At 44.3% G+C, this 22,967-nt stretch overlaps 2 protein-coding genes across 7 annotated transcripts in view; both read right to left on the bottom strand.

Moving 5' to 3' along the window:
• The window catches only part of rin2 (Ras and Rab interactor 2), a 38,169-nt gene extending 19,896 nt beyond the window's left edge, over positions 1–18,273 (bottom strand). The window contains exons 1-4 of one of the 6 annotated variants that reach the window (XM_035400318.1): positions 18,036–18,273; positions 7,361–7,483; positions 3,600–3,691; positions 453–651 (exon numbers count right to left, since the gene is read on the bottom strand). In XM_035400318.1, the coding sequence (XP_035256209.1) occupies positions 453–651; positions 3,600–3,691; positions 7,361–7,420 (351 nt within the window). In that variant the 5' untranslated portion in view covers positions 7,421–7,483; positions 18,036–18,273. Of the gene's footprint in view, positions 1–452; positions 652–2,326; positions 2,368–3,599; positions 3,692–4,287; positions 4,907–7,360; positions 7,484–8,224; positions 9,296–11,530; positions 11,674–16,011; positions 16,122–18,035 lie in introns of those variants that run through there. The other 5 variants (XM_035400323.1, XM_035400322.1, XM_035400317.1 and 2 more) reach the window with 5 other exon arrangements.
• Positions 18,274–19,740: 1,467 nt separating this feature from the next.
• Positions 19,741–22,431, bottom strand: si:dkey-187a12.4. The gene is made up of 4 exons (XM_035399610.1): positions 22,099–22,431; positions 21,114–21,331; positions 20,476–20,635; positions 19,741–20,311 (listed from the first exon to the last, which is right to left on the bottom strand). Exons 1-4 carry the CDS (start codon positions 22,391–22,393, stop codon positions 20,157–20,159), a joined length of 828 nt encoding a protein of 275 aa, XP_035255501.1. The 5' UTR covers positions 22,394–22,431; the 3' UTR covers positions 19,741–20,156.
• Positions 22,432–22,967: the final 536 nt, after the last annotated feature.

Genomic DNA, 22,967 nt, shown 5'->3' with positions numbered 1-22,967 from the left:
TGACTAATTGATAGACTGACTGATTGACAGATTGACTGACTGATGGATTGACTGACAGACTGACTGACTGACTGACTGATGGATTGACTGACAGACTGACTGACTGAATGACTGATGGATTGACTGACAGACTGACTGACTGACTGACTAATTGATAGACTGATTGATTGACTGATTGACTGACTGATGGATTGACTGACAGACTGATCGATCGATTGATTGATTGACGGACTAACAGACTGACTGACTGATTGATTGACTGATTGACTAACTGACTGATTAACAGACTGATGGATTGACTGACAGACTGACTGACTGACTGACTGATGGATTGACAGACTGACTGACTGACTGAATGACTGATGGACTGACTGACAGACTGACTGACTGAATGATCGATTGATTGATTGATTGAGGGTGAAAAGTGCAGTGGCTGAGTAGGCCCCTCTCACCCCAGGCGGCTGCAGTGTGAGGATGCTGGCGGCTTCTTCGTGGCTCAGAGACAGCTGCAGCCAGATGGGGTGCGTCTGCACCAGCCTGTCCAGCACGCTCATGCGTCTGCGCAGGGAGGAGTATCCCGAGTCCCTGGTCCCAGGTGCGCCCCCGGTGGGGGGAGGCTGTAGGTACACCCCGCTCACCTCCTCCTCTGGCCTGCAGACACAAACAGAGATGAGAGATTGAGCAGACCTAGAGCAGAACACCCTGCACTGCTTAACACACAGAGTGGAGCATCGTTTCACAGTCCAGCTGGTACTTACATACTTTACCTAAATTACATTATCTTACTTTATGTAGTTTAACTTACTTTACTTACTTTAGCCTACTCACCTACAGTGCAGTGAAAAAGTATTTGCTCCCTTCCTGATTTCCTCTATCCATCCATCCATTATCTATACCTGCTTATCCTGGTCAGGGATTCACTCACCATTCATTCACACATTCGTACCTGTGGGCGATTTAGAGTCTCGAATTAGCCTACCTGCTTGTCTTTGGACTGTGGGAGGAAACCAGAGTACCTAGAGGAAACCCACGCAAACACGGGCAGAACAGGAAAACTCCACAGAGATAGGCCCAGGCCGGATTCAAACCTGTGACCTTCTTGCTGTGCTACCCACTGCACTACCGTGTACCAAATGTGTTTTGTGTTTACTGTGTTTCCCATTGTCCAATATTATATTTTGTCTAAAGTCCAAAGACCACTCAGTGTCACATATGCAATAGTAAGGGAGCAAATACTTTTTCACCGTAATGCACATCACCATACTTACCTACTTTACCTTAGTTATTTACTTACTTAACCTTACATGCTTACTTTACCTCACTTAAAGTACTTACTTTACCTAAACTACTTAACCTTACTTACTGCTTACTTTACCATAATTACTGCTTACATTACCTTATGTCCTTTACCTTACTTAGAGTACTTACCTAACGTTACTTACTTTACCTTACAGTACTTACTTTATATTACTTATAGCACTTACTATATCTTACTTAACCCTACACTACTTAATGATAATTTCCAACTTTACATTACTTACTTTACCATATTAATTTACTTCACCATACAGTAAGTGACTCACTCACTCTCTGAAAATCCCATTTACATGCAATTTGCATTTTGGCTAAGATACCAAACATATTGTACACAAAACATACAACATCCAGTCAGTAAAGGACACACTTCTTAGCAGGGAACAGGTAAGACTCACTAAGGGAACAAAACGTTCATGTCATTTCTGTGAATTATACGGCAACCTTTCCACAAGCCTATCTGTTTAGATTGTCATCTCTGATGCAAAATATGGGTATTGTAAACAACACTAGTGCTGCTGCCTCTCCCTCTGCTGGTGGACGGGCTGTACTGCCCACCAACCAGAAAAACAACACTAATGCAAGCGATTAAAAATGCACAATAAATGTTTTCTCAACCTCTTGTCTGTGTTCGGTTGAAATACTTGTGAAATCTTAGGGTTATGTCCCTACCAAAAAAATAACAAAAAATGTGTTTTGAATTTTTTAGCAAGGCATACTTAAACTAACAATGTTTTATAATTTCTTTCCAGTTCCAGCATTAATTACTTTAACTTAAGCCAATGATTTCTTCAACATCAGCATAGCTGAAGGGGAAAAACCACTGGAAACAATATTTTGTCAAAACAAAGACGAAACAAACAAACCAAATGGATAAGATGAAGAAATACATTTAAAAAAAAACATCATCACAGGCACAGGAGTTACATGCAACTACCAGAATCCACTACTACGGAGAGTCAAACGGGACAAAAATATTTGCATGACTACACCCAGAAAAGTGGCTCATCACCTCACTGTAAATATGGGGCACTCCCCCGAGGATCCATATCCCTGCACCCCCCAGAAAGCAAAACAGGGACAGAAAAGAACACGGCATAATTACAGCTGGCATTATACTTGCATTTACCATCTTTAATATGTTCATACAGATAAGACATATTGTTTTACCCCTTCAACTTGATGTGTGAATGAGAATTTAGGCCGACAAACTTGGTTAAAATAAATCAGTGAAAACTTTTTTAAACCCACGCAAATGGACATGTAAAACGGACAAATGAAAATAAAACAACATGAACTCTGATTAATTAAAAAAAAACCCCATCTAGTGTCCAGGAGGGAGAACAGCAATCCCAACCTAAAGCATGAAACCACCTCGCTAGTTGCTCTCGATCGAAACTCCGTCCCTGCGAGCGGTTGCCACCTGCGTCTTTGTGTGTGATGGTGGTACAGCGCTAAACGTAGCTAAATGTAGCGCGATGCGAAGCTGGCTACTGTAGCATCCAAAATGACAAGCGAGTCTTACGTGGGAGAAGTAACAAATAATATTTGTCCAGCAACTTTGCAATACTTTATAGCTATGCATTAGCTACACAGATTGCTAGTGATGTGATTTGCCTTACGAGCGCTAGCTGTGTGCTGTGTTGTTCTGAAAAGCTAAAAAGCCACACTGATGTTAACTTGTTTTCCCACAACTTTCATCATTCAACCTTTGAAAGGAATAGTGCAGTTTCTTGGGTCTAGCGCTAGTTGGGCATAGCTGGCTCTCTGGTGGGGAAGTGTACCTACCAACAGTCTAACTGGGAACACGCTGAGCATTTTATTAGTGAAGAAAGATGGGCGTGCTACTGGCTTAGGCAGTAGCCCCCATATCTCACGTCTCAGACGCAACATGGCTTACAGACTGTAAAATATATTTAGAATGACAAAATTACAGACAATATATATATATACACATTTTTAATGAAAAAGCGATACTTTTGCACCGCATCTTTTTGCAAGCTCTTTTTATTTATTATCTATGTATTTTAAAAAGCACCTTTAATTACATACTTGCACATAGCTGGTAAGCACATGACTTTCAAAGGGAGGCGTAAAGCAACATCTTCGCAGAAATAAAGAAATCAAATTTAAAGCGATGTAATCCTCTGCCTCTCATATGCATGCCACCTGACCCATAACAGAACCGGTTAGAAAATGTCCGGACTGCACGCTTCAGATGGTGCTGGGAGACGGGTGCGGGTGGGCGTGTGCCGGGGGTAACCGGACCCTGGACCTGCACTTACCCCCGCAGGGCCACCGTGGGGGGGTCCCCGTCCAATGGCACGGCCATCTCCTGCTTCAGCTCTCCGATCTCCACGGCGAACGAGTCAATGAGCTGCAGGCCACGCCCGGCAGGACCGACGGAGAGAGGGAGCAGAGACGGGACGTGAGGCTGATGTCACAGCTAACCAAGGAAAAGCAGCCGCAGCCGGGGACGAACGCTCGAACGAACATGTAACAGCTCTCTCTCACACACACACACACACACACACACACGCACACACACACACACACACACACACACACACACGCACAGAAACCCGCATGCACGTGGCCGAGAGGGGAAACTGTTAGTCACTGTCCTGTTCTCTGTGTTGCAATGTCAAAATGATTGACTTCCCACTTCCCACTTACGATAAAGCCCAGCTGCGGAAAAAAGGGAGAGAAACAACAGACATGCTAACGAATGCACAAAACGTATTGAGACAGACAGACAGGCAGGCAGACAGGCACATTAAGTCACAGAGACACACTGATGCTAAAACATCAGACTTTTCCACCAAGAAGCAGGAGCTCAAAGCCAGAGGTAGGTACCGCTGGGTGACCTCACAGTTCCATACATTCCCAGTCTTTACACACAATCAGAAGCTACACAGAAGCACAGTCAGCAGTCCACAGAGGAAACACAATGGCCCAGCACTACTTTCTTACAACAACTGTCGAGATCTCCATTAATTTCCACAGAGGTGCCAACCGCATAAAAATCCCACTAGATCCATTTCACGGAAAAGCAGAATGTCATCAAGAGGACACGAGAGGCACGCTTTCAGGTGACCAGAAGAGGGCGGTATTTCACTCATCCCATTCTTGGCGAATCCTGACGGGCGGGCTCCTCTGCTTAACCTGGTGCTCACAAAGCTGAATAAAGCACAACAACTACAGAAGGACAAATAATGAGCCGAAACAGCAGCCCTGTGTGTAAAACAACCGATTCATACAGGAGAGCGAGGAGAAGGCTGCCTTACCCTTTTCAGTCCCAGAGACTACTCCGATTGCCCTACTTAGACCCAGCCCCCGCCCCCATTCCTCCTCTGCCGGTCAGAGCCAGCACTCTGTATTTAGGTCTCTGAAATGTTTATGCTTGCACGGTTGTCTAGTCAGCAGAGCGCAGTTACACATGAGCCTGTGCCCTCTTTAAGCGCAGGGCCCTGCCAAGGCAGGCAGCCCGAATTAAACGCCTGTAAAGCGCACAGGCCCAGAGAAAGCAGGCCCTCCGTCGCCACGCATCCGCCAAATGATTTACCGCTGACCCCGTTTAACGCACGGCTGTTCGGGCCAATTACCGCCAACGCGAGCGCGTGCATCTCTAAAAAAAAGGGCGGGATGGGGATCACAAATGTGTGAATGGGCTCCGGTGGAACCCCCTCCGCTCGTCTGGAGCGCGGCTCGCGGCGCGCTCGCGGGTGGCCCCGCCCCTTTCGCCGTTCAGCACGGAGGAAGCCCGCCGCTGCTTGCTCAGCGCCTTTCACAACACTTCCGCCGCGTGGCGTCCAGAACGGAGAGGGGAAGCGGAGCACATCCGCAGCCCCGAGGCTTAGACCACGCTCCTCAGTGCTTTTCGGAGAAGGCGCCAGGTCGCTCCCCCGCTCACTCGCGCTCTGAGCGACCGCTGGGGGGAAAAGAGGAGGGTCTTGTGCAACTATTCCAGAGAGGTCCGTTAGAGACGCAAGCGCATGTCGTAAGTGCGGTTCAGGTTTGGTAATGCACACACGGTGAAACGTCACACAGCGTTAATTCAGCTCCAACAGTGTTAATTCAACACTTAACAGATAACATCTGGTCCCACATTCCAGAGCGGGAACAAATGTTATTTGTTAAGAGCTGAACTGATGTCGTTAGAGCTGAATTAACACAGGACATTTTCCTGCGTGTGCTCATAAATGCTTTGTCATGTCAAATAACAGCAACCCAGCAAAACCATGGAGGGAGGGAGAGAGAGAGACCCGTCAGGTAGAGGGAGAGAGAGAGTCCCTTCAGGATTTATAGACTATTCCGGGCAGCCAGCCTGGCTTAAGAATTCTGATGGCAAAAAGGCTATTTCCTTTCAAAGACTTTTACAAGGAAAATCTGACTGTGCGCTTCACACATCCAGACAGAGTAGGTGTTTTCCTGGATCACTGCAGTTTCAGAAGGTTCTGTCACCACTGCTAAAGTTTCATGGGCGCAGTGGTAGTCAATTCTCCGTGCGGAAACAGTGAAAGGGCTCAAGTCAGCTGGAAAATATGTGAATATGTGTTCACACACAGAGAGGCGGGTGAATGGAGAAAGACAGCAAATCCACAATGACGGGGCCTTCACCAGCCACACAGATAGATAAGAATCTCCCCTCACCTGCCCCTGGTACCTGAATGCTAACAGGTATCCGAGTGCTAACAGGTACCTGAGTGCTAACAGGTACCAGAGAGCTGAACCCTCCATTTTGTCAAGTCATCTCAACAGACTCTCTCCTCTAACACACAGTAAGACTTTGGGCTGAGGGAGAGGTCTGTAACCAGCTGAAATCCTGCCTGCACTGAACCGGCAGAACCACTCTGCCCACTATTCTGAGCCTGCTGCCGCGGGGAAACCAGCTCATTCACCCCTCGCTCACTACCACCCCACTACTTTAACCCAGCAGGCCACAGCCGATTCCACACAGCCTCCTCTGCAGCACAGGGGCAACAGCTGTGCCCCACAGCCACCCGGGAGCCGCTCGGCAACAAGAGCACAGATCACATGGTACGCAGCTGACCCAGCCGACCAGCGAGGTATATTTAGAGCAAGTATGAATACTTTGATCTCTGAGTTAAGTATAAAACAGCCAGCGAAGGATGTAGTGCTGTCGTCCTTCTTCCGGTGGAGACCATTTGTAAGATTAAGTCGTTTTTTCCCCCCCCGTTCCGATGTGGAGAGAGTCATTCATGCTTTGTCTCTTCGCTTGGACCGCTGCTGCTCGCTCTACTCCTGCCTCACGCAGACCTCTCTCTCATATGTCCAGCTGGTTTCTATTTCCATCTGTACCGGCTGTATGTCTTTTTCTCTTTTAACTGTACTGAGAAAGCATGCTGCAGCTGTGTTTTAATGTGCTTCATATAATTATAAGCTCATTACTGTGTTATCATTATTTTCTCAGATCTTATCAGGGGTTTTTCATTCCCTCAGAAGGAGAAAGGAGATGATTTAAACTTACTGTCAACCTTGTTGGTCACTTTATGTTTAACACTAATCCACCGCTCATATTCTTCTCTTTCATGCCTGTGTGTAAAGTCTCAGTCATGCCCTTTGACACTGCACCATTCATTACTGTACTGGGAGGGGTCTGCGTGCCATAGAGCCAGTACTGTAACTACAGAGCCAATTTAAAAAGCTGTGTGTAGACCCGTGTCGCGGAGAGAGCCGCCTCCCCAAACACACACGCTGAATGGGTCTTTCAGAATGCCTCATTCTGCCTGCTCTGTATGGCTCTGAAACTGCATCTTAAATTATAAAAACAAAACAACCCCATTCTCATACAGACTATATGTGTGTGTGTGTACGTGTGTGTGTGTGTGTACGCGCCTGTGCATGTGTGTGCATGTGATTGTGCACATAATAGAACATGTGATTGCATGATACTGTATGTGTGTGTGCTTGCACATATATTTACATACACACACACACACACACACACACACACACACACACACACATATATATATGTATATATTCTGATTCACACTGCTTCTCCCCCATGTCCATACCGTACCTTAAAGAAGCTCCCGGTCCTGACAGGGGGGCAGTGCAGCACCCCCAAGCTCTTGGCCATGCTCCCCTTCTCCAGCCCGTGTCCGTGAGCACGTCTGTGAGGGCCGTGCGGGCAGCCAGAGTCCTGAGAATCACAGACACACACATCAGCCAGAGTCCTGAGAGTCACAGACACACTGCAGCCACAGTCCTGAGAATCACAGACACACACTGCAGCCACAGTCCTGAGAATCACAGACACACACTGCAGCCACAGTCCTGAGAATCACAGACACACTGCAGCCAGAGTCCTGAGAATCACAGACACACTGCAGCCAGAATCCTGAGAGTCACAGACACACACATCAGCCAGAGTCCTGAGAGTCACAGACACACTGCAGCCAGAGTCCTGAGAATCACAGACACACTGCAGCCGCAATCCTGAGAGTCACAGACACACACATCAGCCAGAGTCCTGAGAGTCACAGACACACTGCAACCACAGTCCTGAGAATCACAGACACACTGCAGCCAGAGTCCTGAGAATCACAGACACACACTGCAGCCAGAGTCCTGAGAATCACAGACACACTGCAGCCAGAGTCCTGAGAGTCACAGACACACACTGCAGCCAGAGTCCTGAGAGTCACAGACACACACTGCAGTCAGAGTCCTGCGAGTCTGTCTTTTATGTCTTCTAGAGCCCCACTGTGAGCCCATCACATCCCACAGTGGAGTCAGGACTGTATGTCTGTATGGTCCTGTGCCTTTGGACCGATGATTGAGCAGAAATACTTGACTGCACCAGACACTTTAGCACCGACTGTCCCAGATGTTAACAGTAAATCCAGACACCAGGGAACACACATAACAGAGCAGAACCCACACACAACTGCACTCCTGCAATTTCCACACAGCCCAAGGGCTCGCAAAGATGATTTCCTTTAAACATCCAAATAACAACAAGTTTCAACTGATGTAGAGAGAAAAAAACGCTTCTTTTTTTTCTTTTTGAGTGAATTATTTTTTGGCCAGCATTTCTGCATTCATACTGGAACAGCTGTTTGGGGCGAAAAGGCTGTGTCTGGAATCAGTCATCCCACGCATGGACCCTTTGATGTGACAGCTGAGTCTGAACCCCTCTTTCAATCCCATAAATTCAGGGCCGCTACGCGCCTCTTCCAGCTGGTGATTGGTCAGAGCCGGCCACAGTGCTGACCTCAGCAGCTTCGCACAGGAAACGCCTCAGCAGAAACGCACAGCTAGCCTACATATGAGTGCTCTACTGAGTTTCTCAGGGAATCACTACCAGGAGGGAAAGGGAAAGAAAAAAAGTAGGCCCGGCTGTTTTCAAAGCATTTCCAGTAGTCGCTGCCCGCGATGAGCCGCGTTTTCTTTGATCCATTGATTATCCTTGTTCCTTGCTCACTGTCGTCTTGTTTTGCCTCGTCCTGTCTGCTATGTCCCAGCTGGCACAGCGCTGCGGTGGGATCCGGGGGGGGGGGGAGAAGGGGAAGGTCAGTCCTCAGCTGGCACGGGCCTACCAAACACCGGGAATGAGTAGCCTCAGTGTACCAGTCCATGGACAGCAAGACAAACAGCGCTGTGCAAGCAGAAAACAACAGCAGTGTGTGCGAGCGAGCGCCACTGAAACCCGCCACGGCCGTCCCGATAAGCCCCACTGCCTCTTAGCTGGAGCAACACGACCGGGAGGCATTAATGACAAACGACTTTCGCATCATTTGCGAAACGAATTGTTGAAAAATGACCTAGCGTACTGAAGCATCCCAGCCGTCACTATGCTACCCGTTGGTAGCACTGGCAATGGCTCTGAAGAGAACTACGCTTGCGGTTACCACGACAACTTCCGCGAAATAATACGCCGCTACAACTGCCGCCGCCCGGGCCAGGCCCAACGCCTTCATTCGCTGCCAATGCTCGTGCGGTAAAGCCAGCGGCGGCAGCCATTTTGGTCAGCGCGTGTGTGATGTGAAAGATTTAAACGCTCCCACAAAAAGGCCATTCACACCACGCTCTGGGCCCCCCGACCCACGGAACAGAGCCCGCACTGTCCCGGAGAGAACCCGGAGCCCCCCCTTTCCCCCCTTTCCCCCCTTTCCCCATTCACCCCCTATCCTTACACACAGTGTCACAGGTACAATAAAGGGGTTCCTTCACACCAGAGCAACAACAGCCAAACAAATGAAATCATTCACACGTGGTCAAAGTGCAGATTTTTAGCTTTTATTACAGGGTATTTTCATTCATTTTGTTTTCACCATGTAAGCTTACACATTATAGCACTTAGCCCCTCCATTCAGGGCATCACAATGTTTGGGACAAATGGCTTCACAGGTGTTTCCGATTAGTCAGGTGTGTTGGGAGGCTATGAAATGGGGAGACAGGGGGGCTATGAATAAAAAGTGCCGTAATTCCTACATAGTGAAACCAAAACATATAAAAATACCATTTAATAAAAAGCTGAGAATATGCACTTTAACCACATGTCAATTGTTTGAGTGCAAATCAAAAATTGTGGAGCACAGAGCCAAATCAAGAAAAGTGTCTTGGTCCAAAACATTATGGATTATATATATGTATATATATATAGTATATAGTGATATAGTTATACATTTATTATTTTTATTTTTTTAATGGTACTGGGATCTTAAGTAGGATATAGGCTATGTTCATTAAGTTTAAGATGAAGATGATCAAAAGGAAAATTGATATGCAGTGATATCATCCCTCTATTAGACTATTCCTGGCCCAGACGAATAAAGGTTATGTAACATTTCCCATTGCGGGTCCAGAATATTACTCAGGTTTTTGAAAACACGAAATTTAGTCTCCAAGCATCTAAGCGAAGAGACGGACAAATCAGTTGCACAAAGGCGAACTGAAAATAAAAACAGGATCCAAAAAGTGTAAAAAAGGTCAAGACATCCGTCAAGCAGGAACAAGACGCCTGCTTTAGTTCTGCTTCAGCGTAACCATGAAAACTTAACATCCAAACGCATGAATCAGCAAATATGACCTAAGCATTTACTGGACTTATTTATTTAATTTTTTAAAACAATATTACAGATCAGCCCAAATATTAACAAAAAGCAGTCTTGGTGCAGTGGTACTTACCACCAGACACTTAGCCCTGAGTTTAAATAAGATTATTTTCCCACAGAAATTAGGCTAATTTCAAACACAACACCCGATAGCTAGGCTATATGTTTGGTGCTAGTGGTTTGTAGGCCTTCTGCAAGGCGAAACCGAGCCATGGTTTACTGTAAATGAGTGAAAAATATCTTAAGTGAGCAAAATTCCAGAGCCTAGTCCCAGCCTGCACGGGCCCCCACTGTAACCCACAAGCTATCTGACACTGACCTTCTCTGGTTCCACACTGGAGACCTTCAGACGGCCACTCACAAGCCCAACTGCTTTTCTCTTAAGCGGCTGAAGCACTGAGACACACAGAGACATGCTGAGACAGACTGAGAGATACACTGAGAGATACACTGAGATATACTGAGACACACTGAGACACACTGAGACACACTGAGACACACTGAGATGCACTGAGATGCACTGAGACATCAGTGTCATCTCCAGGCCAGTGTTTCAGTAGAAGCTGTGCTTAGTCTTACTGTCACCCTGACTCTGCTCCAGCGATGCTTCAGCTCTCTAGCTCTCTGTATTTTTAGAATCACTCTTCAGCACATTAAATAAATACCACCTCCACTGGGGTTTGAATCCTGAACTTTCACCGGGATGAAAGAAGTTTCCTCAATAAAGAACACCACTGAAAGCTCATTTCTCTTTGCATTACAATGGAGCGGTGGTTCGCGTGCACATGTTTTCGTGTGTGAAGGCATGTCTGTGCATGGACTGACCTGGCATTACCCAAAAGCCACACATGCAGCATACAACACATAACGCCTTATGACCCATCTTCATCAAAAGGGAACTGGGACGCCTTTCAAGCCAGACTGCAATCCTGCAGTCAATGGAAGACGCTGCTCCACCTTCAACGGATACCGCAAGGGACGAGCCACAGCGACGCAGGCGGGTTAAAAGGCTTTAGGAAAAGGATATGACTGCGCTCCGGCATGCCTGCCCTCGCGCAGCCCAGCGATCAGTAAAAGTTGGCGGAAACAGACAGGAACACAGCTGTTCACTCATGCTAGCACGTGCCCACCTGAGAGAGGCAGCGGGGGAGGGTGCTCCGGCAGGACAGCCCAGTCTCAGGAACAATAATATCGAAGTTCCAGTAACTCCGGTGCAAAGATTCACTGTGTGCGCACGTATCACTAATGCAAGCTGAACGTGCAATCTCGTATCGCTGCAACTCTCAACAAAGCGCAAATTACGCAAGAGTGACTCATTCTCTCTAGTGACCAAATCTCGGTAATTGACGTTAGTTTCGGACCTCGGCCACGGACACGTTTCCCCGAACGCAAGCCGTCCTGAAGAAAGGAAACGTAGCGTTGCGTTGCTAAACGCGCACGTGACGTCCCCTGCCTGCCTGCAGGGGTTTACAGAGCGGGAGGTTCATCCACTTCAGAGTGTCGAGTGCAAAGGCGGAACGCCACAGACACTGCTAATTTTAACCCCCGATTTCCTCACACACATGCCTTATCTCCTGCAGACGAGTAGCAGAATACCATTCCCTATTCCCTACCCCTGTACAGCGTCCAGTGCGAAGCCAGGCCTAACCGGGCCACTGGACTGTACCGAGCTTAGTTAGCGATTAAAACCCAGTCCTTACTTTTACATGCTCGCAAAGGAGATTCCTCTTCAGCAAGCAACATCCATGCAAGACCAGACATGCACCAAATAAAACAATTACCAGGATTAGTCTCGGGCTGACTTCACTGAACAAGCCAAGAAATGCATATTCTCACACCCATTCCACAGATAAGAGCCCAAGAATAGACATAGACATTACACTATCTGAAGTACAGCATCGACTCTCCAGAACACCATGTTGTTATTACTATTAAGGCTTCTTGCTGAAGGTAGGCTATGTCAAGATTAAGGACAATGTTGAAGACAGATCCATCACCACAAATCAGAGATCCAGCTCTAAACTATTCTATTCCCGCTCATGCACTCTCGGACGTCTCTGGCACTGAGGGACCCATTGTAATGGGATAAATCCACTGTGAGCTGGAAATCAATAGCCTACTTCTCCGGCTGGTACAACAGTGAGAATTATCAGGGGCTGCACAGCTCAGAAGACCAAAAAAACTGCTTTCACCCCACTACTATGAAAGGGGAAGTGGTCGGGCCTATGGAGTCATATATTGAGATCCCTGGGTTTTCTCACAGACCAAACTCAGTTTCTATTATCACCCTGCAAAGGTGTTTAGAACTACAAAGCCCTTCATGCAGCATTAGCCACAGTGTGACTTTACACTCTTTCGTCACCAAAACCCAAAGCGTCACAACTGCTTCATTACAGCATAAAGGCATTTCACACAGGCCTTAGTATCGGAAGCTTCCTGCCTCAAACCCCAGTAAACTTTAATAGACCTCCTAGGTGTTCCCATGCGACTTTTTACAGGGCTCCACAGTGCTCCCATTTTAGGAGAATTTGCTCCTGAAAAATCGATGTGTGCTAACTGGAAGAATTACTTAGGAGCACATCTACTAAATTGGATGCATTAGTGTGCCCAGAAATGTTTCAACTTAGGAGCACATGCACTCTTCTCAAAAAATGCTAGCGTGGAGCCCTGTCTTAGAGAATTCTGCTGAGCGCAGTGCAAAGTTAGCGTCCCTGTACACTGTACCCGTGGTCCACAAAATCACTGTTTTCAGTACCACCATTGGGATACAGATATTCATCCTGGACGGAGAGAAACATTTGCCTCAGCAGAAGTTTAACACAAGCAAATGTCTTATAAATCATTAAGCTTAGCTCTTCTGTTTTAAATATGCATGTGGATAACATGTGTTGCAAGTACTCAAGGTTATCATGTTTATTTGGGAAAACATTTAACCTAAAGAAATGAATATCTAAATAATTTCACAGATCCTGTCCTCCTTCCATTCCTATTCCTCACAGCACTCTGCACAGTGCACACCCTGCCAGATTCCGTCCCCCCTCCATTCCTCTTCCTCACAGCAATCTGTGCACACCCTGCCAGATTCTGTCCTCCCTCCATTCCTCTTCCTCACTGTAATCAGTGCACCCTGCCAGACTCCTCCAGTCAGAAGGTCAGCAGTGAACGCACATTCCCCTTGCAGCCAAGTTGTGGCTGAGGATACAGGCTTCTCACAAACAAGAGAGAAAACACGCTGCATTCTCATAAGAATGACTTAACATGTGGGGTGGACACAATTGCTCTCCTCTTTAGAAAAGAAACTAAATAAAAGCTCTTAGTGTATGATGGACATGTACAGGCTCACTCAAGCGATGGGACCCAACTAGTTGTTTATGTCAAGCACAAAACTCTCTCCTGGAGCACAACACAGTTGAGCATTTACAGCACTTCTATAACTTCAGACACAGAAAGAGTTCGGCCTGATCGGTTGGTCGCTAGGTGTGAAGCAGGACACTGAAGTGAGGTAAAGGATTCCCCCACCCCAATCCCAAGTCAAAACACTGGCCAAGCTGACTGCAGCGCCACAATGGGATTACAGTTCAACCGTCAGCAGGATGTTCGCAACATCCTTCCTAGCCTCTCTTGGCTCACAGCTGAAGCAGTCAGATACAGGGCGTGGGGTGAGGAAACGCTTCATTGAGAAGCACATTAAGTCCAACGGCGAGCCTTTCAGCGAAAGTATCACACATCAGACAGAGCAGCGGCGATTAAATGTCTGCTCTTCCCAAAAGCCTCCTACCGCTGATCCAGAAGCTTCCAGCCTTTTCTATAAAGGAAAAGAGGAACTTATTCCTTCACGCCAGGCACTGGGACCTGAAGATCACCATGCTTTAAGTCCCATTAAAAACCTTCGGAAGAGTAGGTTTTTCAGAATGTTTTTTCAAAATTCTATGTCAATGTTCTAGAACTCCACTGCTTTCATTTACCAATAGCAATTGTTAAATCATCCTTAGAATGTTCAGTTAAGAACATTCTAATTGCATAAAAAGGTCACAGAACCTGCCCACTGTCAGCATTTGGTGTAATTTCCACAGGAACTACAAGCACACGCTGGCAGTGAAGACTAAAGCGGCTGCTTCCTACACTGCAGTGATGTCATTCATGAGCTCAGAGGCTGCCAGGGGTGATTATGCAGGGACAGAAATGAACAGCCCAGAGGAAGGCCCTCATCAATTAATTACACAGATGAGTTCACTGACACCAGTTGACCGATCCAATGCCTGTCACGGCTGGGGAGGAGGCTCTGATCCAACATGCTAATCCCACCGGCGAAGCCCCGACCCACAAGCCCTCCCTCGCCGCCTTTCCATACTGTGTAAGCAGGGTGCAGGCATCTGAGACCTTCATAGCAAACACGAGAGCCAAAGAAGACCCCAAAGCACGCGCAGCAGGCCATCTCTCAGTGCCCCCTGCAGAGAAGACTGAACTTGGGAACGGGTGACTATCAAGAAACTTTCATTCTTTAAATGTGGAAATGTTGACGAGCCGGTTTTGCGCCCCGCTCCAGATTCCTGGATTGCTACGTCATCTTGAGGTTAACTGTAGCACCAGCGTGAACACGCTTGTGCGGACCGCTCCAGGTTCTAAGTATTATAATATGGGGCTAAGGAGAGCTGTCAAGAGCCACTCTGAAAAAAACCTACGTCACGATAGATTATGACTTAATGAAGGGTCTGCGTCTCACTTTACACTTTGTTTCAACGTGAAATTATGCACGTGAGCTTTTCATATATGACTCACATAATCAGCTAAATTGTGGGGCACATGACTCTTCAAAGAATACTGGAGTCCTGGTGCAGTATATGTGCAGTAGGAACTCCACATTTTATGGCCCAACACAGATAGCAAGTAGCCTTACACAGAAAACTGCAGACGCCAGTAGTCACAAGCAATGTGTGCCGCCCAACAGCCAAATAAGCACTTAAGTTAAACATACACTTCATTCAGGGAGTAGCTACAGTATAGCAAGTAGCCCAACACATCGGTGATTAAACATTTGGAACCAGTACACACACACACACACACACACACACACACACACACACACACACAGATAAGACACACACACATATATATATATATATATCCTGTTTGTAAGTGTGTCCATATGAGTTCATCTAAAATGGTAAATAACTGTTAACCAGTAACAAATATATTGGGTAACCTGATATGCTGATAACCTGACGAAGGCACTTGTTGCTGAAACGTTGGTTTTTTTCAATAATAAAGATATTTTGTGCATCAAAGTTTGAGAGTGCAGAAGCTTCTTTTCTTTCACCCAGTAATAAAGAAAACCCCCAGAGTGTCTTATATTAGACACCTTCAGGTCTCACATTCAGGTTATATATGGAAATCCCCACCTATAAAGGACACCTCCATTACAACATATTAAGCCTACATGATAATGACAAGATTGGACATATATAATACTTCACTAGGGGATGTTCAAAAATGCTATTTATTATTTTTTCCATTTCCCCATTGACCAAGGAGAGGCCAAGCAAAAGCCAAAAAAGGACCTTGATAAGAAAAATAATCCTGGTTTCAGGTCAGATCATGAGTAGTCTTTTACCTGAAAAACAGCAGGGGAATTCTTATAGTAAGACCTGCGAGGGTCGAGAACCAAAACGGCACCATTCTGTTTTACCTGGAATAGAATGAGACAATTCAAGGCTAGCAAAAACCCTTTACCTTTTTGTAGGTTTTAGCAAACCGTGTGAATTCCAGTTTTGTGTGTGCTACATCATTAACAGGAAACTCTGTTTAAATTTGTTACTTCCTCCATGAACCATATAGGCTACGTCATTGTAATGAACCATAAACCAATGTCCAGGCCTAGTTGCTCACTATCCATATCAGAAGTGGACAGGAAACAGAGTTAACGTACTGAACTACAGATGAACTAGGCTAAATATGGCTCCACAAAGACGGTAATCTCACACACGATCAAACCTGTGAAAACACCCCGAGGCAAAAACATCTCTATTGCCCACAATATCCAAAATGCTATATTCAGCTCGATGGGAACACTCAGCAACACCTGCTTTAAAAAGACTGGCAAACTCTGGACTGGACTGGAATCATTCAACAATGTGGCCAAATCGGCTGCCCTTCACAGTCTAATTCCACTGTCCCAAGACAAACCACCCAAGGAGCAAAATTGTAGTTTTAGACATAGCTATGCAACCCCCACTGGCCATATTTCTGTCAAAACAGGATTTTAAAATATGTTTTATTAACAATGATCATGGGGAAATTTTCATTGTTGTTAACCAGACTAAATGTAGCTCGTTATCAGCAGGAAAGGAGATAAACCCTGATGTTGTGGTGAGAGCTCAAATGAGCACTATGGGTTTCACTTGAACCAGAGAATTGCTTTGCAAAGGACGGATCTCATCTCAAGGGAAGCCAGTTTTGACAGATACTACAAAAATATACAAGTAAGAATGAGCAACCAAAGGCTTTAGCCCATGTGTCAATATATACACAAAGGCTAAAGCGAGGGAAATGCAATTAATTACCACTTACATTCTGCCAACATCTTTATTGGTGTGTCTGAAGAATATGTTGGCAAAATACCAAATCACTGTTTTAGCTATCCATAGAAAAGCAAGGCATTTTGATATAAAAATCATTGAGACAACAAACAAAAACAAACAAATAAATAAATAAATAAATAAATAAATAAATAAATAAATAAATAAAACTATTTGTAAACTGCTCGTTTTCTGTTAGATTGTAGCCTGCTTCAGACGCGAAAGAATGTTCTGTCCATCTAACAGAGACCGAAGCAAACCTTCTGTGTTCAGTACCAGAGAATGAATTCTCAACATCTCTGCTGAAGTACTGCATAAACAACTTTTCACCACTGCCCATTAAACCAAAAACTGATATAAACACGCGCGTGCGTGTGTGTGTGTGTGTGTGTGCACTTGCAGGCTATGCGTATTTGACTGTCTTACTTACTATGCGTGCCAGGGAGGGGATGGGAGAGTACTGAAAATGAGAACTTACAAGTTAGAACGCTAAATTGTCAGGACGGACAATGACCTAATAAAGCAAACGAATATTGCAAGCGGCAACTTGGGAGCAAAATATAAACATTGGCAGGCATTCGAAAAAACCAACACATTATTAAAAATGCTTCAAATAGTTGGGCGATAGCCAAGTTAGCTTCCGTTCAGCAATGTCAATTCCTTTAACCGGTGGACAAATTATCAAAAGTTCATACATAAGCCAGCAATTTGAGACCCATCGTACGTAGCCTATAACCTATAATTTCAAATCAATGATTACAACTATGTATTTCCCTTATTAAAAACACTGTGGTCTATCGAGCACAGCTGACCAGTGAATAGGCAGAAATGCAATGGAAAAGTCAGGCTACAGCGCCGTGCTAAAAAGGATTAGTAAATAAAAACAGTGGCAGCATCAACAACTTGCAAGCTAGCTCGTCTCGCGTTAAAATGCTTTCATGTGGACCGCAGTAATGGTGTTAGCCTACAGCTAGCAAACGAGTTTGTCATTCGAACATTGGCACCCAATTTTGCAAAGAAAACGAGAATAGTCTAACGCTCCAAAGTAATGTCTACTAACCTGTTTTAAGTAAATAGTTCCACCGTGGTTCCAAAAGCCTCGGAATTCCAACGTCTGTATAACCGTTTAAAGGTTCATTGTATAATACGGAGCTTTCGCTCCGTGAGTTATATCATCGGACGGCCCATTCAAGAAAATGCTTCTGCTCTTTTATGACACTTCCAAAAACTTAGCGAGGAAGGTGGCTCAACAGCGCATGCGAGCTCCCGGCAACACAAAACTGCTAGGAACAAACGTAGTTGTTGTTCACTGGAATCAGCTGTGCGCAAGCGCCACGAAAATTTATCGATCAGTAAAGCATGCAGATGGGATATTACAAAACAATCATAATTTGAACAACGCATCCATATGTTTCATTTTTCGTCCACCCTGAGCTGTTGCTCGCGGATAAACAGTAAATTTGCGTTGACTTTCACGTCATATGTTTGCTCTAGGAATGTCTTGAACTGGATTTTTTTTTATTGGTCTACCCCTCTCGTTTTAAGCCAATATCCAAAGCCCTGTTAATTGAAAATTAATAAAGATTTGATATCAATCAGAGGACAGTATTGAGGCGAACCCACTAAATCAGACAAAATGCATCCAGACTTACGTTTTTATTTTAATATTAATTTAAAACCAAGGACATAATAAACGAAAAAACAATGAGGAAACGTGATTATTGATTGCTATGAATTACATTGATTGTTGTCGCCATCGAACCACATTTATGTTGGCTTATCTTGACACTCATACTAAGAAGATCGTGTCAAGTCATCACGTCTTTTTTTTTTTTTTTTAGAAAAATTTAATTCTCAGATGTATAATACATGTGTTATTCCAGTATAGAGACTGGCCGATTCAGCTTAGCATCTATGTCAAAATTCTAGAATGATTTATGCATTATGCAGTGTCTTTTCTGAGAAATGAACCTGACAAATTCCAATACAAATCAGACGTATAATATGTTTCCAATACCCGCCGTTTCATGAAATCGGTAAACATTGTAGCCCTAATTTAAACTTTAAATATCTAATTCTGTTTTAATATCTTATATAACTCATATCATATTTAGGTTACTCATAATAGTTTTAGAAGAAATGCGTACCAGCTTTGTGACAAACTTTTTTTCTTAAAGACCGACATAACATTTCAAATTTTTTAGGTGAAATAAAATGAAAGGCTGCAATCTGTGTTTTCTTACTTGCTGTTATCAAGCTGATATGATTTAACATCTTTGAATCCTAAAGGTTTTTTTGGGTCCTGCTTTGAAATGCACTTGCTAACAGACCAGAGTTCTAAGCCACTGAAAAAATTTAAACTCTGTCTTCCATGAACTTACAAAAAGGACCATTCATTGAAGCCTTTGGCCAAATAAGCAACTCACACATGAACAAAAAGTAAAATTGGACAGCTCAGCAGAGGCCGAATTCACTCCTGTCAACACCCTGTTTATAAGAGGGGAACACAGTCGCTCATTTTATTCCTCCAGCAGCAAACAATGCCAGTGGCAGTGGACCCAAACTGCAACACAATCAGAAGAAAAGTTTATGCATTCCATCCCAAAAACTGTTATGTGTAATTTGAACCTACATTGGTCTGTCTAGTGATTATCACCTATTTATTTTTTTCACGTCAAATGTTTGACAGTGCTGAAGAGATACAATACCATTTGTTCAAAAAAATTAGCAAAACTAACCAATCCAAACCATGTTTCATAAACACATTCTTTACAACAATAGTCTGATATTTATTTTAAATGAATATACGGGACACTGTCACAGCACAAATAATCTTGAATATTTTCCAAATAAAAAGGACTTAAGAAAAACAACTGCTTGTTTGGTCACAATACAATTTGAGTTTGGAGGGGGAAAAGTTTAATGAGTAACAGCACTGGGTTAACATTGTGAGAGCAAAGATGAAATATGTGTTTAGAAAGCAGTCTTTCACATTTTAATACATTTTAATACATTTTTGTAAAAGTGATGAAATATAACACGCAACGTGATTCCTTGTTTTTTGGTTATATACTTACGTTGATAAATGCATTAGTTCACACATGATGGTTAAACAAACAAGGATGAAAACAGTTACAATCTAAATTGTTGTGGTCTCAACCTGGCAACAGTGTCATGTGGTTCACTGAGGGCACATGAATTCAACCGAAGGTTTGTAATGTTGCCGTCGACCACTCCCCCCTTGCCTGAACGGGGCAAATCGCAGCCATTTTTTAACTACGTCTGCAAACTGGTGGTGTGTCGCCTCCTTTCCGACTGGAGTTCTCTTTAGGGCACCTGGAAAAAAATGAATTGACAAAGGTGACGCCATTTTTTTTTTTTCAGAACCAGACTATTAGGTGCCAGTAACCTGTGTCACACAGCCTCACAGGAAGTCGAAATCGTCAAATGAACATACCGCTGTAAAACTTGATTATGCAGTAAGATAAAAGACTTCTTACGGAAAAGGACTCCCTGGAGCCTGGTGTTACGAAAACCCCTTTTCTGGCCTCGCCCGACCCAGTTCAGTTTGGAGCCGACTCCGAAGGACAGCACGGCCTGCATCAGCCGACGCACAGCATCGTCCACCGTGGCGCCACCCATGCGTGATAAATGTGACACCTGCAATTCAAAGCAAAAAACATTTTAGGTATAGGCCTACTGATTGTGCTCTTTCATCAAAGGAGTTTAGAGGTGAAGACTTCAGTAATTACATTCAGGAACAATTCACATTCACCATTTTGAATTATAATGAGGCCAAAAGATTCAGTTGTTTGGCATATTGTCAATGAAAAGGTGTTGTAAACAAGTGGTGGTGCTACAGAGTTCAGTACACAAGATTGCTATCAAGGCACAACACCATTTCACTGATGAAAAATTCGATTCTTTTCGCCTTAACTCACCTAAAGATGTTGAAATCAGATATTTCCTGAATGCAGTGGCAATATTCGAAAATACAAATACATACACAAATGTTTTAAGTTGGTACACTGTCCTTCAAATTTAGTAAACATCATTGCAGCAAGATAATCTAGCACTATAGTACTAGAAATAGGCTAATTAGTGAAGTGACACTGTGTCAATCAATGTGCCATCTCACCATCTTCTTCTGTGCTCCAGCATCCTCCAAATGTCTCTCTGTTTCATCCAGCTGCTCCATGGTCCTCAGGGGTAGGTCAATGTCAAGTGCTTCAAACTCCTCCTCACACACTGGACCCTGCATTCTGTCTTGCAGCTCCTTTAAAACTGCCCACTGTTTCTGCTGTTCTTCCTTAATCTCCAGCAGAAGCGAAATGATTCTCCTCTGCGCTGCTGTCTCTGAAGGTGAGAAAATGAATACATCAATTAATTTTCTATTACCTTACCAGTTTTTTTGCTCTTGCACAAGATAAATAATTTGAAAATGCAATCTGCTCCTGTAGGTTGTTCTGGATAATGGAGTTTGTTGAATAAACAATAATTTAGCCAATAGGAAACGCTGTGCATATAGCAGCAATGTACAACTCAGGGGTTAGTGGCTTGATTCCCAGGTAGGGCAATGTTCTTGCACCCCTGAAAAAAGCAGCCTGCTTCATGTGAATTTCTCTGGATAAGAGTGATTGTTAAATGTAAAATGTGATTAATGTGACTGCCCCAATCCATTTCTTTTGACACCAATAGCTTGACACTTGTGCTATTTTACCATCATCTTTGACGACTGAATTGCCAGCATGTTTCAAGACACAAGAACTCACTACTCTCAATCAAATAGCATGCAGATATCATATTTCTGTTAAAATCCATCTGCTTTTAGTCACTAGATCAAGAAAGCAACTATTAATATAACTAACTAATACAAATTAATTTCACAGAACTACCACTTGCCTTCGAAATAAATGATTACAGTGAGTATCTGCAAAAATATGAGATGCTCCATAATAAAATCAATAACATAGCCTAATTCTTTTCTGTCCACTGAAATGTTCACAGTTGTCCTTCGTGGATAACATTTGCTACAGAAGGTTTTAAGATGGATGCATAATAACTGACAGTTAACTTCACAACAACTATCGCTGGAGAGAAAAAAGAGCAATAAAAACATTTACCTGAAGAGGCGGCTGCTGGTATTAACTTTTCCCCAACACCTCCGGAGTGGTGTATGTCTGACTGTGATTCCACTTCAAAAGTGACATCCGCACGCCTTGGGACATCCTCTGCACATCTCGGGACATCTTCAGCGCGTCTCGCGGCCTCTTCTGCCAGATGGTTAATTTCTTCTGATACAGCATTAAGCCTATGTTGCAGTGTTTCTACTGCCATGTCTGCCATGTGTTTGTTCACCAAACCTTCCACACGTCGCTGTATTGACCAATGAGAACTATTTCCATTGTTTTGGGCCATCGACGTCGCGAGGTAGCGAGCTAACTTTGCTAGCTAACGTTACAGTCAAACGAATTGGTAAGCTCTTGATGAAACCTTCTTTTTTCTGGAATCTGTAAAGAGACTTCATAAAGAGATTTAAGAAAATAGGCGGAAGTACTTTCCGAGCCGTCCCCAACAAGCGCACGTTGTCACGTTGCTTAAACGTCACGGCAACGTTACGAGAATATTGGGAGTCCCGAATGTACTACATTTCCCATAATACAAGATACACGCCAGCCTCACCCTCAAAGTGAGTGACGCTTTAACTAGGGACAGGATTGGAATCTGTTTGCGTCTCACCGTGAGAAAGTCTCAGCTCTTTTCAGTCCAGTTATGCACATATTGTTTCCTCTCTGGAAAATTCTGCTGGATGGTCCCGATCTAAGTTCAGTTGAATCGGCTCCTCTGTCAACTTGTATTTTAACGAAAGCTTACCGTAAGTTAGCTGTTATAGCTATTGGTAGTTAGCCAAAAAGAGGCTCATTTGTTCTTTTAAGAAACGTAACGTTTAAATGTGTGCTTGCATATTGCAGCGATACACAAGTGAATCCTA

The sequence above is a fragment of the Anguilla anguilla genome, chromosome 18, assembly GCF_013347855.1.
Source record: "Anguilla anguilla isolate fAngAng1 chromosome 18, fAngAng1.pri, whole genome shotgun sequence".
Taxonomy (NCBI): Eukaryota; Metazoa; Chordata; class Actinopteri; order Anguilliformes; family Anguillidae; genus Anguilla; species Anguilla anguilla.
Note: the sequence above shows the minus strand (reverse complement) of the source record. Positions and strands in the feature narration are given on the sequence as shown.